The 19408-nt window shown below is 35.7% G+C and overlaps 2 protein-coding genes across 2 annotated transcripts in view; both read left to right on the plus strand.

Moving 5' to 3' along the window:
• The window catches only part of LOC307159631 (uncharacterized protein), a 732752-nt gene that overhangs the window by 650876 nt on the left and 62468 nt on the right, over nt 1-19408 (plus strand). The gene's annotated exons all lie outside the window — the stretch shown is intronic.
• LOC307159665 (NLR family CARD domain-containing protein 3-like) overlaps nt 3646-19408 on the plus strand; it is a 29418-nt gene continuing 13655 nt past the window's right edge. Inside the window, exons 1-8 of the mRNA XM_079873148.1 lie at nt 3646-4928; nt 6551-6667; nt 7262-7369; nt 7728-7832; nt 8095-8179; nt 8457-8652; nt 8747-10574; nt 16640-16810. Coding sequence (XP_079729274.1) covers nt 4891-4928; nt 6551-6667; nt 7262-7369; nt 7728-7832; nt 8095-8179; nt 8457-8652; nt 8747-10574; nt 16640-16810 — 2648 coding nt within the window. The 5' untranslated portion in view covers nt 3646-4890. The remainder of the gene's footprint in view (nt 4929-6550; nt 6668-7261; nt 7370-7727; nt 7833-8094; nt 8180-8456; nt 8653-8746; nt 10575-16639; nt 16811-19408) is intronic.

Raw genomic sequence — 19408 nt, forward strand, 5'->3', positions numbered from 1 at the left:
TGAATCAAAAGCAGTCAAGAAGAGGTGATGAAAGAGTAACATGTTCATCGATAAAATGACAAGTGACTGCCATAAAACTTGTAGTTGTCCGAGACGTCCAGGCATCAGTCGTCAGACACACAGCAGAGGCATTGCTGACTTTCCCCTTCACCTCTTCTTTAATTCTGCTGTAGAGCTGTGGCATCAGAGTGTTTGATATAGTCTTTCGGTTCGGTAAAATGTATGATGGATCAATTGCCTTCTAGAATCTTCTAAATCCAGTGTCACTGACGATTGAAAAAGGTTGAAAATCCAGTGCAATCATTTTAGATAACTCCTCATCCACTTTGCTTTGTTTGACAGGGCCAATTGGTGTTCTCACAAAGCTGGTCATCTAACTCTGTCTGGTCCTTTGGACACTGGTGCCAGATGAGGACGCAGTAGAGGCCGTAACAGAGGAGAGTAGCCGTAGAAGCACGACTACCTCAGGCTTATAAAAAAAAAAAAACTGAACTTCCGACAGAATCTCTTCTGCACAAACTCAAACAGGCATGAGGCTCTTGGTGTTTTCAGCATCTGCACACACACACACACACACACACACACACACACACACACACACACACACACACACACACACACACACACACAGTCTCACTGTATGAGGACACTCCACATGATCTTCATCTCCAGAGCTGCTCTTCAGAGTCACTTCACAAGCTTTCCCCCGTTTCATCTGAGAAAAACTACTGTTAAACACACACTGAAACTATTAATTTCAAAACACATCATGTTTGATGCAACATTTGTATTCAATAAAACATAGAATCCAGAAAAATATAATAAAACACACTTTAGGAAGAAAAAATATAAATAAATGTGGGCCCTAAATTAAAAGGTAGCTTACTCTGTGGAGTTTAATTGTGAACAAACAAATTGTGATGATATTTTTGGCCATATCCAGCTCTATTTTTGAATTATGAATCATTTGTGTCTATTTAAGAGGTTTTAAACAGGATTTAGAGGCATATGTGGTATAATATCCCGCTCCAGTGCAGTAGGTGTCGGTGTGCAACTGTTCAGCTGTTCCAAACCCTCCTGTAAAACACACGAAAAAGAGGAAAACGAAAGTATCCAAGGAAGGATGGTGTATGCTATGGAATGCTGGGACACATGCCAGATAGTGCACTGGACATGGTGTTGGGTTTGTTTAATAAAGTTTGGGATATTGGCCAACTTCCGTTAGATTGGAAACAAGCAATAATAGTGCCCATTCTAAAACCTGGAAAAGATCAGTCAGACCCTTCTAGCTATAGACCTATTGCAGTAACGTCACACTTATGCAAAATTATGGAAAGAATGGTCACAGAACGTTTAACGTATTATTTAGAGAGTAAAGCTCTTCTGTACCCATATCAAAGTGGGTTTCGTAGGGGTCGGAATACAATGGACTAATGGAGTATTGTGCTTAGAATCAGACATCAGGAAAGCACAGACTAACAAAGAAATATTGATAGCTGTGTTTTTTGATGTTGAAAAAGCATATGATATGCTCTGGAAGGAAGAATTACTGATTAAGTTGAAGTCATTGGGTATTGGAGGTAGAACATATAATTGGGTTATGAACTTTTTGTTTGACAGGGAAATTCAAGTAAGAGTTGGCTCAGAATACTCCAGTGTATATAAGGTGGAGAATGGCACTCCGCAAGGTAGTGTGTGTAGCCCCCTGCTATTCAACATTATGATCTTCTCTCAGCTTGAACAAAGCGTAGGGAAATCCTTGTACGCAGATGATGGGGCTCTGTGGGTAAGAGGCCGTAATGTTTTGCATGTCAGTAAGAAAATGCAAGCTGCAATAGTTGATGTGGTAAAATGGGCAAATAAATGGGGATTCAAATTGTCTGTAGAAAAAACTAAGGTGATTTGTTTTTCAAGGAGGCATAAAGTCACGTCGATTTCCATGAAGTGAACAACCACTTGAGCTAGTTAAGACAGTTAAATTTCTTGGGGTTTGGTTTGATGAGAAGCTCACATGGAATACTCATTTAGACAAAATCAAGAACAAATGTAAAAAGGTCATAAATATACTTCGCTGTCTGTCAGGACAAGAGTGGGGAGCAAGTAGAGTAGCCCTACAAAATATATACTGGGCATTAATGAGGTCGGTTTTTGACTATGGATGTATAGCGTACATGTCAGTAGCAGAATCAAATCTTAAGTTGGATGTAATACAAGCTCAGGCTTTGAGAATTTGTAGTGGATCTTTTAAAACTTCTCCTGTATCAGCAATGCAGGGTGAAATGGGAGAAATGCCGTTAGGAATCAGGCGATTAAAATTAATGATGGCATATTGGGTTAGTATCCAGGGGCAATGTGAGTCTCATCCTGCCAAGAGTCTTTTAATAGATTGCTGGGAACACAATAAGACAAATTTCATAAGTTTTGGGTGGATTGGTGATGCAAAGGCAGAAGTCATAGGATTAAGACAATTAGATTACAGCTCTACAGTGATACATTCTTCAGTTCCTCCCTGGTTATTCCCAACACCACGTGTAGACCTAGACATACAGCAGGAATTGAAGGACATGTCAAAGAAACTTCCTGAAAGCAGAATAGTACAGAATTATTTTGATTTGCATTTCGCAGATTCCATGTTTATTTTCACAGATGGTTCCAAAGATCCTGATACAGGGCGTAGTTTACATCCCAGCAAGTGAGTCATATATTAAGAAAAGAATATCGGATCATGTGTATACCACAGAATTGATTGCAATAGTATTGGCCCTGCAGTGGATAGAAGAGAGGGAAACAAATAATACTGTTATTGCATCTGATAGTTTGTCTGCACTTATGAGTATTAAATCTGGTAAATCATTATTTAGATCCAATATCATCAATGACATATTCCTTATGTTATACACAGGATGGAGCTAAAGGGTCTATCCACATGCTTTCTTTGGGTTCCTGCTCATGTCGGTGTGGAGGGGAATGAGCAGGTGGATATGCTGGCCAAAGGATCACTCAAAACTAAACATGTAGACTTAAAAACCCCATTAAATAAAGAAGAAGCCAAGTCAATTATCAGGAAGTATGCACAGTCCGTTTGGCAGGGGTATTGGGATAACAGTGAAGATGGAAGGCATTTATATAATGTACAGAGACAGGTTGGTGCTGGGAGGATGGTGGGCTGGAAACGGAGGGAAGAAAGTTTAATAACTCGTCTGAGAATAGGTCATACAGGTCTAAACCTTTCATTGTATAAAATAGGTAAGCACCCAACTGGGAAATGTAATTATTGCAATCAACCAGAAACAGTGGAACATGTTCTTCTTCAGTGTAAATACAATATTAATAGGGAGCACCTCTTTCATTCACTACAGAAGGCAAAACATCATGACGTCTCATTGTCAGGTCTCTTGGGGAAAACAGCAGGTCAGATATACTATTATATAATTAGGTTTCTTAAAGAAACTGAATTAATTAAAATAATCTGAGTCTAAGAAGTATTTTTATTTAATTATTTATTTATTTAATTTTATTTATTATTATTTATTTATTTTTATTATTATTATTATTATTATTATTTTATTATTATTTTTTTTTTTTTCCTGCTTAATCTCTCGTTCCACACTCCAGTCCAGTTGGTGGCGGTAATGCACCGTTAAATGGTTTGCCAACCGCCATTAAACACAAGAAGAAGAAGAAGAAGAAGAAAACGAAAGTAAAAGCATCTGGGCCTCGTTTATCACCGCTGCGTCGCACAGAACAGGCCCTGAGAGAGGCGGACGACACTTCCGACGCATAAGATGTGATTTATAAAAACAAACTTGACGGGAAAATGTTTGGCGAACCGATGGTGAGCTGGAGTTTTTTTTTTATTTGAATTTAAATATGTTTTACTTCTGATATAAACATTTAGATTAAATATAATCGATAACGGACGAACGATTTTATAAGTCTTAATATTTTTTTGGCGTACGCTATTTTTGGCTTTCGGGCGCACGTACACTTTTAGTAAGGATCCTACGCACAGTTTTATAAATGAGAGCCCTGATACCCAAACCTGTTACTCACTGGATTTGATCTGATCTATGATCCAGAAAACATTTACAGATTTAGCACAATGCCTAAAAATGTAATAACACTCATTGTGTTTAATAACAAACATTTATGTGTTTAATCCACAATCCGTCGAGACCTGCAAGAGATTCTGAGAACGACGCGCGCGGACTGACAACAAGCGTTACTGAGTTTAAAATACTTTTCATATAATAATTATTATTATTAATACATTCTCAATTAAAGTCATTTGTAATTATTAGGAACTTTGTATATAAAGCGTGATTTAATGTGAAGTTACAGAAGGCTGTTCTTCTGCTACTCCGAACAGACGAAGAAGAATCTGCCAGAAATTACAATCTTTTAAAGTTAAAACATGAAGTTTTATTGAGAAAGGTTTATTGAAAACGAATATGTTTCTGAAAGTTTTCCCCCATTTCCTCTTCAGTTTTAGGCTGTTGTTTTTGTGGTGTGAAATCGAAAGTATTTTTGAAGCAGACATTTACAGTAGACAGACAGATGAAGCCTGACGTCAATAATCTGCTGATATTAAACTGAATATCTCAGTTCATATATAGCAATTATGGTTAGTAGTTATACAGTACGTCTATTATAATTCTGCTTACTTTTACTCAATCAGTTATTTTAGGATAATTTGAAAGTAATGAAATCAATCATCATTGTGAACTTGAAGTAATGATTAAAGGTACCGTATGTAGGATTGTGGCCAAAACTGGTAGGCTACTGCAATCACTTTAAAAATACTGTAGAGCCGTGTATCCCCTCCCCCTCCCCCCTGACTCGAGGTTGCCAGATAAGCTGCAGGATTCAGCAGAAACGTATGCTGCTTCAATGAGCTTCCAATGGCAAGTGATGACGAGACGTACACAGTAAGTTTTTTTTTTCTGTTAATTGTGTTTATGCTTTATGAGAGATATTTTGATGAGTAATTACTTATTTAAAAAATGTACTAATTGTTGAGGTGCTGGGGCCATAATAGCTGAAGAGATAAGCGTTTTTGATTTGATATTTAAATTGATTTGATTTCTTTATTTTGAACATATAAATACAATTACAATTCAAAAAAAATCTGAGGAAAAAAAAAGGATAATAGTAAAAGAAAACAAAAAAAACATATAGACTTAAACAACAAAATAATACTTCCTTATTTTTCAATACGAAAAAAAAAAACCTCGATTTACAAGTGCTAAAGTTTTTGTCATATTATAGGCTAAAAACAGAATAAACATTTGCCACAGAAATTATAACACGGGACAAATTCAATATCACCAATGGCTATCACAGGGTTGTTTTCAGTCCCATCAGAAAATATTGTTAGAGTAACTAAATAACATTAGCAATGGTCATACAGGTCAACTTGCAGCATGTGTAACTTAGTCCACGATATACGTGAAGAACGAATGACGAATAATTTTTTCTGAGGTAAAGTTAGGCTTGTCTCAATTACGTTTCAAATTGCCATAATGGGCGTGCTAATGTTTTCATCAGCGTCTCAGCATAATGACAGAGAAACGGGCTCCTATAATGCATTGCAAATGCATACGTCCATGTGAGCTAACGTTACGTTGCTTGAACACGCATAACTTTGTTCGACTGTCATGAATATATGAAATGTCCATTGACATCCAGTACAAGTTAGCCAAGCATAGATGAATCTTACCTGTCTAGGAGAAAATTAGCAACGTTGCGTCTGTGTTCAAATTCTTCTCCGTTTTCAGCCGCCTCCATCTTTCAAAAGCATCTCCTATACAAATTCTGGTTTTATTTCGGACTTTGTCACAACGAATTTCTGAATTATAACGAGGTCTTTTTGATTTAGTAACGTTAGACATTTTTATCCGACTAGAGTTAGGGTAGGTTAGGTTAGAGCAAAGCTGGCAACCCGGATCCCGAAACACTACTGACTTCGTGATTGGTAGATAGGTGGAGGGAGGCGCGTCAGGCCAAAACACAAAATGACAACATCAACATCAGTTGAGGGCTGCAACTTCACTTTTTAAATGACAATATCCTAGCCATACTACTGTTGTCAGTGATATAAGTATTTGAAATGAACATGATTTCTTAATGTCTAGTGACACATCAGGGCAATTTTATGATTAATTGAAATAGATTTCTTACATACAGCTCCTTTAAATGACAAACGATTCAACAATTAATAAAGATTGGGTAAATATGATTGTAAAATTATATTAAACTGTAATAGAGAATATAACAAATCAGCTTCAATTTTCCCACTCAAAGTTTTAAACACAATTTCTGTTCCCCAATGAATTAATATTTAGAGTCAGTTAAACTCATTAAACAATCAGAAATGATTAAGACCATTTGGTTATTTGACATGGCAATATATTTGTCTGTAACTCACTTTATTTTATAGATAGTTTTTGCTGTTGCTGTTGTTGATGATAACTCCGCATTCTTCATTATTGTCTTAAATAAGATGTTCTTCATCTGTGTAAAATGGTGTTATCTCCTGGTGATGCTGAAGGAGTGAGTGTTTCCAGAAAGCAGTGCTGATCAGTTTTCAGTGTCAGTTTAGCTGCAGTATGTCAGAGGAAAGAGGAAAGGACTCTCTCTCTCAGATGAGTCTCTCAGAGAAACACAGGTAAGACTGCGTCTGTTTTCATAAGTTTAAACTCCACTGACTTTGTGTTTCCCTGTCAATAACACAACTTTAAGCATATTTGCACATGCTTTGCACAATTTCTATTTTTAACTTCTTAAATTAACTCTGACATTGTCTATAAAGCCCTGTTTGCTCTATAGAAAATATCACAGTTAATAATTTTTTAATAACCTTCTAGATGCTGAATTAATCCAAATAAATGACTTCAGTTTTTAGATCATACAATTATTGACAGACATTAGGAAACAACTATACACTTAATTTAATTCAAGTATGCTAACACAACTGTGTCACACAGACATTTCTGCTCTCTATTATGTCAATAAACAAAAACTTGAAATGTTCTCATAAATTAGAGTGAAGTATTTTTTAACATATTAAATCTCTCTCATATATATTAAAGAAATCGTTAAACTAATGTGAGCCAGTAAAATAAAATAGTAGTTAACTATAAAACAGTAAATTGTGCGAGTGTGTATTTCTGTGGAGGATTAGATTAAGACACAGATGTGTTTCACACACAGTTGATCCTCCTTTACTAAAGTGTTTTCTCTCTGTTCTTTGTGTCATCAGTGTAAGATCAGGCTCACATGTGTCCAGCTCTGTGTCTCTGAAGAGTGATCGGTCTAAAGATTTAGATCCACCAAACTTCCGTGAGAAAACACCATCATCTAATAAAAGGTATTTTGTGTGTTTACATTGCATTATATTGTTGTATTATTTGTCTACAGTGGTGTATATGAATGAACTTGACTGAATGAAACAATAAGTCACAATAAAACTCAGTTCCTGGGAACCTTATGAAACTCATTCCAGTAACACAATTACACAGGCAGCCACAAGGAGACACAAATACACTATGGAAAATAGATCATGAAACTAAACATGTATATATGTTTATCCATCCGACTGTAGTCATAAATGGACAAATGCACAGCTATACTGCATTTAATTACTATTTGCAACATTAAACCTTTTCAAATGAGACTAAAGTATCTCCTGTAGTAAAGTGTTTTCTCTCTGTTCTTTGTGTCATCAGTGTAAGATCAGGGTCACATGTGTCCAGCTCTGTGTCTCTGAAGAGTGATGAGTCTAAAGGTAGAGGACCAGACTTCAGTGAGAAAACACCATCATCTAATAAAAGGTATTTCATAAGTTTCTAATTTTTTGTCACACGTTGTCTGTGTTTAAAAGTTGTATCAGCGAATACCAATCATGAAACATTTTTAGATCCAATATTTATCATTATTTATCACTGAATCATTTATCATGATATTTCTTATTGACTACTGCTAAATATTTGATCTGATAAATATTTATGAGTATTCACAGCTAATGCTTTTTCTCTTTCTGTGAAATTTTGCCTGGAAAATCAGTATTTATTTATTTGATTTATTTGATTACAGGCTTCAATGTGAGACATTAGACTCAGACGTTCAGACTCACAGGAACCACGAGAATTTCAAAGACAATCTTCTAGGAATCTTCCAGGTAGGAAAACACATTTTTATAAATGTTTAATATTCTAACAAACAAATATGTTATTGAACAAAGACATTTTATTTAATTCCTCCAGATCCATTTTTTCCTCTGAAGCACTTATATATTTTTTATTTTTCTATTTGTTAAAAATTTCAGCTGGTTAACATGTTAGTCTTTTAACTGGATTTTTTTAATAGATATTATAGTTATTGAATAAATTGTGTTGACCAAATGTAAATGTACAATTTGGTTTAAATTGTGTCTTTTCTCTTACTTTTGTTTGTAGGATCTTGAGAGCAAAATAATCACGTTTCTGAAGAATGAGCTGGATAAGTTTAAGAAAATATTACAAAAAGAGAACACAGAACACTTTGTGAAGGACTTTAATGAGAACAGATCCAGTATCAAAGAATCAGCTCTTGATCTCACACTACATTACCTGAGAGAGATGAAGCAAGATGAAGCTGCTGATGCTCTAGAAGGTAAGAGACTCATGATCATCTGTATGATTGTCTCTTATAAATGTAGGAGAGAAAATGAAGACTAAAGCTATCTATTTTCTGTTCCTGTGTTTAGATGAGCTGTTCTTCATTAATCAGCTGAAATGTGGCCTAAAGAAGTATCAATGTGTGTTTGAAGGAATTGCGAAGCAAGGTGACTCCACACTTCTGAATAACATCTACACAGATCTCTACATCACTCAGGGCGGCAGTGAACAGGTCAATACTGAACATGAGGTGAGACAGATTGAAGTTGCTTCCAGGCATCATGAAGCACAAGAGAAACAGGTTAAATGCACAAATTTGTTTGAAGCTCCTGAACAAGACGAGGGGATCCGAACTGTACTGACAAAAGGAGTCGCTGGCATCGGGAAATCAGTCTCTGTGCAAAAGTTTGTTCTGGACTGGGCTGAAGGAAAAGAAAATCAAGATATCCGCTTCATATTTCCTCTTCCTTTCAGAGAGATGAACTTAAAGGAGAAAGAAAAACTAAGTTTGATGGACCTTATAACTCAATTTTTCCCAGAGACAAAAGGACTGAACCTTACAAGAAGGAATCAGTTCAAAGTGCTGTTCATCCTTGATGGACTGGACGAATGTCGCCTTCCTCTGAAGTTTGATTGTAATGAGACGTTGAGTGATGTGTCGTCACCAGCCTCTCTGGATGTTCTCCTAACGAACCTCATGAAGGGAAATCTGCTTCCTTCTGCTCTCATCTGGATCACCACCAGACCAGCAGCTGCCAGTAAGATTCCTCCTGACTGCATCGACCGGCTGACAGAGATACGAGGATTCAGTGACGCACAGAAGCAAGAGTACTTCAAAAAAAGATTCACTGATCAGAATCAGGCCAACACAATCCTAGATCGCATTAAACAATCAAAGAGTCTCTTTATCATGTGCCACATCCCAGTCTTCTGCTGGATTTCAGCCACGGTTCTCCAGAACATTCTGGAGGAGAAAAGAAATAATGATGTGAAAAACACTCAGGCTGATGCGATCTCTAAAACACTGCAGGAATCAAACACTGAAGACACTCCCAAGACTCTGACACAAATGTACACACACTTTCTCCGCTTCCAGATCCAGCAGAGCCGCCGAAAGTATGATGGAGAATACACACCAGATGTTTCCTGGGATAAAGACGCCATCCTTTCACTGGGGAAACTGGCGTTTCATCAGCTGGAAAAAAGCAACCTGATCTTCTATGACACAGACCTGGAAGCCTGTGGTATTGACGTCTATAAGGCATCAGTGTACTCAGGCATGTGTACCCAGATCTTTAAGGAGGAAACAGGGATCGTTCTTGGTACCATGTACTGCTTTGTTCACTTGAGCATTCAAGAGTTTATTGCAGCCCTTTATGCACATCTGTTTCTAGACATCAACAAGACAAGTGTGTTTGATCATGAGTCTACAGAACAGGAAAAAAGAAATGAAACCATGATTGATTTCCTCAAGACTGCAGTGGACAAGGCGCTCGAGAGTGACAATGGACACCTGGACCTTTTCCTTCGCTTCCTCCTCGGTCTGTCACTCCAGTCCAATCGAGGACTCTTACGAGGTCTGTTGACACAGCAAGACGGCAATGACCAGAGCAACAAGGAAATAGTTCAGTACATCAAGCAGAAATTAGAAGATGATCTTCCTGCAGAGAGATCCATCAATCTGTTCTACTGTCTGAATGAACTGAACGACCAAACTCTGGTGGAAGAGATTCAGACCCACCTTAGCAAAGGAAGTCTCTCATCTGGTGACCTTTCACCTGCCCAGTGGTCTGCTTTAGCCTTTGTGTTGTTGACATCAGAGGAGGAGCTGGAGGAGTTTGAGCTTCAGAAATTCAAGAAATCAGACGAGTGTCTCATTAGATTATCGGCAGTCATCAAAACCTCCAGAAGAGCTCTGTAAGTATTTTAATATATTTTGTCATGTTTTGCTCTCATCTGAAAAATGAAAATGTCTTATCTACATTACTCTATAGTGATTCCTCATCATGAACATGAACTTATCCCTGTAAAGCCTGACATATGAAATAATAGTCTGAATTTTTTTTTTTTTTTTTTTTGGAGACAGTTTATTAAACCTTTAGAAAAAATATAAAAGACCATGTAAATATGTTTGCATGTTTGTCTTGTATCATATGATACACCAGACTTTAATGACTTGTATAGAATTATATATTAGCTCATACTCATACTTGTGGAAAAAGAATTGGGGAAATAATGTGAGGGAAATAATGTAATTTGGTACAGATGTTATTTATATTGCCAACAAGTAAGATGAAATTCTGAAAGGTTATAATATAAAACATTGAGATTTTTATAAAACAGGCTTAAATAAAGTACATGTATATTACCACATCATATATTAGTGGTCCCTGTCACATGTCAGCGTTTGTTTGGACTTTCAGTTCGAGTTTTGCTTGGTTCCTATTTGCCTTTCTATGGTTACTGTCATTATCAGTTCAGTTGTGTCACCTGTTTAGTCATCATCGTCATTAGTGGTCGACCGATATATCGCCAAGGCCGATATATAGGCAGATATTTGGCACTTTTAAAATATCGGCATCGGCCGATAAGTTTTTCTGATTGTGAAAAGTGATAAGTTGGCCGATGTGTTGGAAGCAGGACTTTTATTTTGACAGCGCTCCAGACTTTTATTTTGACGGGCGGTGCTGAGAACACCAGCGCCTGATCACACAGCGCTCACTCACATTCTCCGTCCTCATTAGTTTACAATCTCTGTCAGTCATATCTAATACTTTGTTAGACAGAACTGGTAAACAAAGGAAGTAAATGGTATGCGAAAAAGTAAAGTGTTGCTTTTATATTATTTGTAACAGAAAAGGCAAAGAATCAGGCTAAAATACTTTCTCATTTACTCGTCAACATTCAGCAAACGCGCATCTACATCATTTAAACAAATCTCTGAATATCTAATAAACATTTAATATCACAAACCTTGCAGATTTAATGGAATCCAGCTGTGATATCTTGTGAGGTGTGCATTTGTAGCCTGATAAACGTGTGACTGCGAGTGACGGTCGAGTGAAGTGAGTGAATGCGAACAGAAGATCAGCTTCACAGGAGACGTGATCGAAAATTTAAATCCTTAATTTTAAAATATGCTGTGCTATATCCAGTTGGCCACTGTGTCATATTCATATTGTTTTCACTGTGTGCTGTATGCAATATTAGCGTTACCTTGTCTTTATTTGAAAAAAATATGATTACCAGTGCGCACGATATTACCAGATTACTGAGTGCCCTGTTACAGTGTTTGCTTCCTTTTTATTCACATATTCATATATTTTTAAACAATTACTTTATTTGTGAAAAATACTGTAATAGGATTGCAGATTCAAGAAGTTGCCATCTAAGCATGTTTATTTTAAAGATTTGTTTTCTAATTTATTTAAAATTTATAAAATATTGATTAAAATAAATATAAAGTATATAATAATAATATCGGCTTTACATCGGCTATCGGCCATCCTGCTCTCTAAGATATCAGCATAGGCTATCGGCCATCAAAAAAACAATATCGGTCGACCACTAATCGTCATCTATCTCACCTGTGTTCTGTTAATCAGTGTAATGTGTGTTTGTATTTAAGTTCCATTCTGGGGTGCGTTTCCCGAAAGCATCGTTGGCCAACAACTATGGTTGCAAGTTCATCGCAATGTCCATTAAACTCTATTGGTAACGAGGGATCTTGCGACCATAGTTGGCTAACGATGCTTTCGGAAAACGCACCCCTATTCAGTCAGTCCTTGTCCGATCTCCGTCGTATTTAGTGTGTGTGTGAACCTTCTGCCCATATAGATATTGACATAGTTTATAAGAAAAATTATTTGTTAAAATGCAAGATTAATCTCTCATTTGAAATTGTATTAATTAGTTGATGAACATTTTAGAATATAAAATTAAGATAATTTAGGAATAAAGTCAGGAATCTGGCATGGGCTTAATTGGTACTTTTGGCACCATTTAAGCCCGCATGAGTTCCAAATAAGCCCACATCATCACTGATTCACAAAATATAAAAAAATTAAATGATTTTAAAGAAGTAAAACATCAATATATTTATTTAGTGACAGGGAAGTATTAAAAAAAATCATTTTGCTAATGTTTGATTAGAGCCCTGGGTTTGATGGGTTGGTGTTAGTGGCCGGTGGTCTGGAGCTTTAAGTCGGCTTGATTGGAGTTGTAGCTGGAGTCAAGCTGGAAGTTTGACCGGGTGTATCTCAGGAGCCAAGCCGAGTTAGGGCTCCATACTCTGGGCTTAGGGGGGCCTCCTAGTGGGCACCCCACACAGGGAGTCTGGAGCCTTAAGCCGGCTTGGCTCCCGAGTTATGCCTGGTCAAAGGTGGAAGTTAAACTGGGTGTATCTCGGGAAGGAAGCTGAGTTGGGGCTCCAGACTCTGGGGTTTCAGAGGGTCTCCTAGTGGGCCCCCCACACCGGGAGTATGCAGCCTTAGGTCGGCTTGACTCCGAGGACTGTGTGGAAAATAGGGTCCCTCTGGGAGCTCTCCATGCCCGGAATATCAAGCCTTAACTCAGCTTGGCTCCCGAATTATGCCCAATTATACATAAAGGACTTTAGGACAAAACGGGCTCTATCTCATTTGAATGAATGTGTGTAATTTGTGTGTAAGTAATGGAAGGTTAAAAGGTTAGTAAGATAAAAGCACACAAAGACACGTTATCATTAAACACTTTCAGAAAATGAATCAGTTTGCAATTAGAGGGATTCCTCATTGAAACACATCAGGTGGGCTTAAATGGTTCCACAGTGAGTAATGGTGAAAAAAGACAATGTTTTCCTTTAAAAATGTAAGATATGTTTACAAATACATGCATGGAGCTTAAATATACTGTGGACTAAGTATCATAGTAATTTTCATTGTGCCCACATTGAGAAATGTTACGTTTTTTTAAGTTATGTTAAGGTTATGTTTGTAAGTTATGTTAAGGTTAGCTTGTGTTGGCTCTAGTTTGCATGCGTTTTGTGGCACTGTACCATTTAAGCCCATCTTAAAAAAAAGTTAATTTATAAAAGAAATCTTCTCTACAAAACAATTTATGATGTATTTATTAGTAAATTAATGTAAAATGAATCACAAAACATTTATTGTTTGCGGTTCACATGCTTAATTCTTTGGCAGTCTATCTTTCTGTAAGGCTAATGGTTTGACCTAGAGATTAGCTTTGAACGCAAGCTAATAAAACTCATCTTTCAATTTAAAAGAAAATGATATAAAATGATGAAGTACTATTTGTTCAAACACAAAAAACAATACATTTATCTCTTATTTTACATAATATCAATGTAATTTCCAAAGAAATGGCTGAAAATTGCAGAAATGTGTTGATTTCTGAAGGGTCCCGAAACACCAAAGTTTTTGGGTGACTTTGTGTGAGGTCACCTGAGACAGCATGCACATGGGTGGGGCTAACTCAACATTGCCAAATGTGATTGGTATGCAATAAAAAATGTCAGGGAAGTAACAAATCACTGGATTGGTTAAAATAATAAGCAGCATAAAATATTATTTTCTCTTTTTTTTATTTGACTTCAGAGTTGAAAGTGGGCTTAAAGGGTACATGGGCTTAATGGGTACACTTACCCTACCTGTATTATTTATATTGTGAGTAAATGTTTGCATTGGAACTTTAGATTCTCTTTCGTCTTCTTCTGCCTGCACCACACTGTGACAGTCCCTCTGTATCTCCTAGTAATTAGACATTTTAAATGCTTATTTTTATCAGTAATTCTGTAGTTTAATGTAATAATAATGTAAGGTAATATGTAGATTGAGAGATTTACAAATAAACATTTATCAAAAGCCTGTTGTATAATATGTGATATACACATTTAAAGTTGTTTTTTCTACAAAAAAAGTTCAAAATGTTTTTTTCAATGTTTTTTTTTTATTTAGTGAATATTAAGTAAAATAAACTATAAATGTAATTTCAGTAATTCTTATGGATGCTTTTTTACTATCTTTAAATTAATGATATATCACCCATTGATCACCCTGCTCTCTAAGATGTCGGCATCAGTCAATGGTTAAACTTAATCTTGAAATAATACAAATACAATTTCTTAGGTTCTTAGGTTAGGGGTGGGCGATATGGCAAAAATATCATATCACGATTTTTTTCTGGAAAATCACGATTCATGATTTTATCACGATTCTTTTTATGTTGGTTTTACTATTTTGTGACTTAGCATTACAGCCAGTCTAATGTCACTATTTTAAAAACAAAACCTTAGGTAAAAAAAAAAAAAAAAAGGCAGACAGGGGAGAAGATAAAAATATTTGTCATTATTTTCTTTGTTATTAAATATTAAGATCAAAGATATACATTATACATACACAACTTAATATACAAATTAAATAGGCTAAACAGTGCTTTATGTTTTCAGCTACAGTAGGTGTATTTAACAGTAGCATTGAAGAAAGTAATTAAATGAACAAATATGAAAATAAAACAAAACAGACTTCACTGTATATATTATACATTGATACTTATTAAAGCTACTATTAACGTTATCAGTCAAGGGCAGTGAGTGATTTTCTCTTTGCATTGTGTTGTTTTATTAACATTAAAGGGATAGTTCTCCTAAAAATTCAAATTATCATAATTTACTCTCTCAAGTTGTTTTAAACTCGAATAAGTTCCTTTATTCTGTTGAAAATAAAAGTTATTTGGAAGGATGTGGGTAACCAAACAGTTGATGTACCCAGTGACTTCCATAGTATATTTTTCTCCTATGGAAGTCAATGGGGACCAGCTACTGTTTGGATAGCCACATTCTTCAAAATATTAATATTAGAAACATATTAGAAAATATTAGAAGGAAATTAATACAGGTTTGGAATAACATTAGAGTGCGTAAATGATGAGATCATTTTTATTTTTGGGTGAACTATCCCTTTAAGGACAAGCGGCAGCGTGTTTACTATTACTACTGTCTCTTTAAGAGTTGCGCGCGACGCGTCTAATATACACGCATTTGACAAGCAGATTTTCTCTCAATTTTCTCAAGTTTGCTTTCACTTTAGACATAACCGACTTTGTTTATGTAAACCTTGTGTGTATTTAACAGTATAAGCACAATAAGACTCGAACGATAACTTAGTCCAGTATCCAGGCGCTGGTAGACAGGCTTTTAGTGCACGTGAGCTTAACATGTATGCGCTGAGAAACGCACACGTTAGAACAGTGCATCAGCATGCGAATTAAATGTTTAACCGACAAGGCATTAAAACACATGCAAATTGTGAACTTTTGTGAACTGCAGTGTCCTGTTCCGCTGCTTTAAGATTTTATGTGAATATATGTCGCGTTGTTCAGTATGTTGGGACAGAGGCGCCAGAACAGATATAATGCACGATTCTACGATATTTCTTCAAAAGCAGATCGTGGAGACATTTTAATTGTCCACGATCAAAAATCGTCATATCACACACCCCTATCTTAGGTTTAAGTAATCTTAGCTTTACTTAAATCATTAAAGATTTTATAACAAAAAGATATGTACATGTGAATGAAGGCATTTTTAGAATTATAGTGAAAGGCCTTTAACTTGCCATAAAACTGTGAACTGTCTCATCTAATAGTGTCAGTGCAATCAAGTTAAGTCAATAATATTGTTGAATTTTAAGGGTCCCCAACTAAGCAAGCCAGAGGCAACAGTGGCAAGAACCCAAACTCCATCAGGTGACAGAAATAGAGAAGAAATCCTATAGCTATAAATCTTAACGCAAATATTTTTTTTCAAACATGCTTAATTTTATCTAGGAAATGTGTCACTGAATAAAAAATGCTAATGCACTGGAAATAGTATTTTTTGTAGATGAATGCTGTTTGAATGCATTGTATGCTGTTTGTGTAAAAAAAAAAAAATGAAAAATGTATTATATGTGTGCCATCTAATTCTGTGTTGTGATTTATTGTAGGTTAAATGATTGTAACTTAACAGAAAAAAGCTGTTCAGCTCTGGCTGCAGTTCTTGGATCAGATACCAATCTGAAAGAGCTGAACATGAACAATAATAATCTGCAGGATTCAGGAGTGAAGCTGCTCTGCACTGGACTGAAGAATATAAAGTGTAAATTGGAGATACTGAGGTAAGTTGAGCCACAGGAGTCACATGACTAAAGTAAGGTGCAATGACTGACAGGACGATGCCGGAGTTTAACCTGTTAAGCTGCAACCCCACTTTTGAAAAATCCCCAGAAATGACATACCCAAACTGAAACAGACACAGTTCATGAACCCTTGGTACTAAAAGCACAAGTATGATCTCGTTTGAAAGCTGACACCTGGCAGTTTATTGTAAATGTAGAATTAATTATTGTCGTAATGACAATTTTTTTTATAAATAGCTTCAAAGTTTTATAAAGTTATTAGAAATATTTTTTTATGAAACATCCTCATGAAAATAAAATTGAAGTTGGCACTGGAGCAATCTAGAAATGCACTACAGCTAAAGCCACATGTCTAAACATTTTATGTTTAAAATCTGAGGATAATAAGTCCAAAACTCTGTGTTTAGTTAACCTGTTAACCGTTGCCAGTGCGCCCGCGCACTGAAGCGTTTTTTTTTTTATTTAGTTCAAATTTACTATCAGATTTAATGTTATGCCTTGACAAACTATACATCATTAAAAAGATATAATACTCAAGTTTCAGTATTTGACCACTATTGTATTCTGAGAAACTTATAGCGACAGTTATTTCTAAATTTCTGTCAGGAGTTATGAAATGAAAAAATGAGTCGATACCTTTGATATGAATTATGCGCGTCAGCCGCTTTCATTCATAAAAAACTCCCGTGCTGTCGTCATGACAGCGATACACAAAACAACTTCCCTCAGGGCTTTTAGCTCAAAAATGTGCAGATTTGGAGAAATATTGATAGATTCTCATAGGTTTACATCAGATTTCTATTGACAGGAATAATATTTATTGAATTTATACCCAAATGCGTCGATGTAATCTTTATGAGCGTTTGGCACTCTCATTTACTGGGTTTTCAATTCATACCAATAGCCTGAGGGCGCTATAAGCACAATAATAACCCATATATGGGACATGAAGAAGAGCCATAATCATGTGACATTCCAGGACGTCACTGATACCAGAGATACACACAAAGCTAACAAGAGATAGCGCTGTATCATGCAGATACAGATATTTTGAAGACAATAAACATGATTGCAATGATATTTGAGTTACCTGTGTTTTTCAAGCCATGCCAGGTATTTTAATAATAATAGATTATATGTATAATGTAATGCTAATCTATAGACCATCATTGTGCAGAATATGATCAAATAGTATATTTTCTGTCTGATTTTTTTTATCTGATGTCAAATTAGATCACAGAAGATTATTTAAAACACTTCACTTGCGTTTTAAAGTAAGTTTGAAGCACAAACATGGTTTTAATCTCATAAATTGTCATGTATTGATGGTGTGCTAAGCTAACATGCTAGCTAGCTCTAGGTGCTTCTATCTTGAAAAAAATGAACTAAATACAGAGTTTTAGACTTATCATCTTCAGATTTTAAACATAAAATGTTTAGACATGTGACTTTAGCTGTAGTGCATTTCTAGATTGCTACAGGGTCAACTTCAATTTTATTTTCATGAAGATGTTTCATAAAAATAAATTTCTAATAACTTTACAAAACTTTAAAGCTATTTATAAAAAAAAATTTCATTATGACAATAATTAATTCTACATTTACAATAAACTGCCAGGTGTCAGCTTTCAAATGAGATCATACTTGCGCTTTTAGTGCAAAGGGTTCATGAACTGTATCTGTTTCAGTGTGGGTATGTCATTTCTGGGGATTTTTCAAAAGTGGGCTTGCAGCTTAACAGGTTAAATGTTTTTCAAGACCATGTCATGTGACTTTATTTTGATTTGATGCTAAAATGCTACTGATGTTTATTGTCATTTTCTAACCATCTATCCAGTATATTGTCTCTATTGTTTTGTGGTGCAAACGATCCCCATTCAGTCTCAATCTCCCCCTGCACACATTCACACCTCTCCAGCCTGGTTATGGCTCGAAATATGCATTTCTTTTGTCTGCATTATAGCTACTAACGACTGGCTATTCACAGGCTATTCATAGGGTTTCAGTCCCTAATTTCTTTTCTCAAAGTTCACCTCACATTTTAAACTGTATCAAATGCATTTCTTGAATAAAGAAACAATTCAGTAAGCATTCAAAAAATCATAAAAGTATAACTGCTAGACGTGGCAGGTGCACCTAGGGCTAGCTAGTATGTTAGCCTAGCACACCATCAATACACGACAATTTATGAGATTAAAACCATGTTTGTGCTTCAAACTTACTTTATAATGCAAGACGAGTGTTTTAAATAATCTTCTGTGATCTAATTTGGCTTCAGATAAAAAAATCAGACAGAAAATATACTATTGGATAGTGTTCTGCACAATGATAGTCTATATAGATTAGCATTACATTATAAATATAATCTATTATTATGGAAAACACCTGGCATGGCTTGAAAAACACAGGTAACTCAAATATCATTGCAAACATGTTTATTATCTTCAAAACGTCTGTATCTGCATGTTACAGCGCGATGTCTTGTTAGCTTTGTGTGTATCAGTGACGTCCTGGAATGTCACATGATCATGGCTCTTCTTCATGTTCTATATATGGACTATTATTGTGCATAGGGGT

This window comes from Squalius cephalus, assembly GCF_949319135.1.
Source record: "Squalius cephalus genome assembly, chromosome: 1".
NCBI classification, from domain to species: Eukaryota; Metazoa; Chordata; class Actinopteri; order Cypriniformes; family Leuciscidae; genus Squalius; species Squalius cephalus.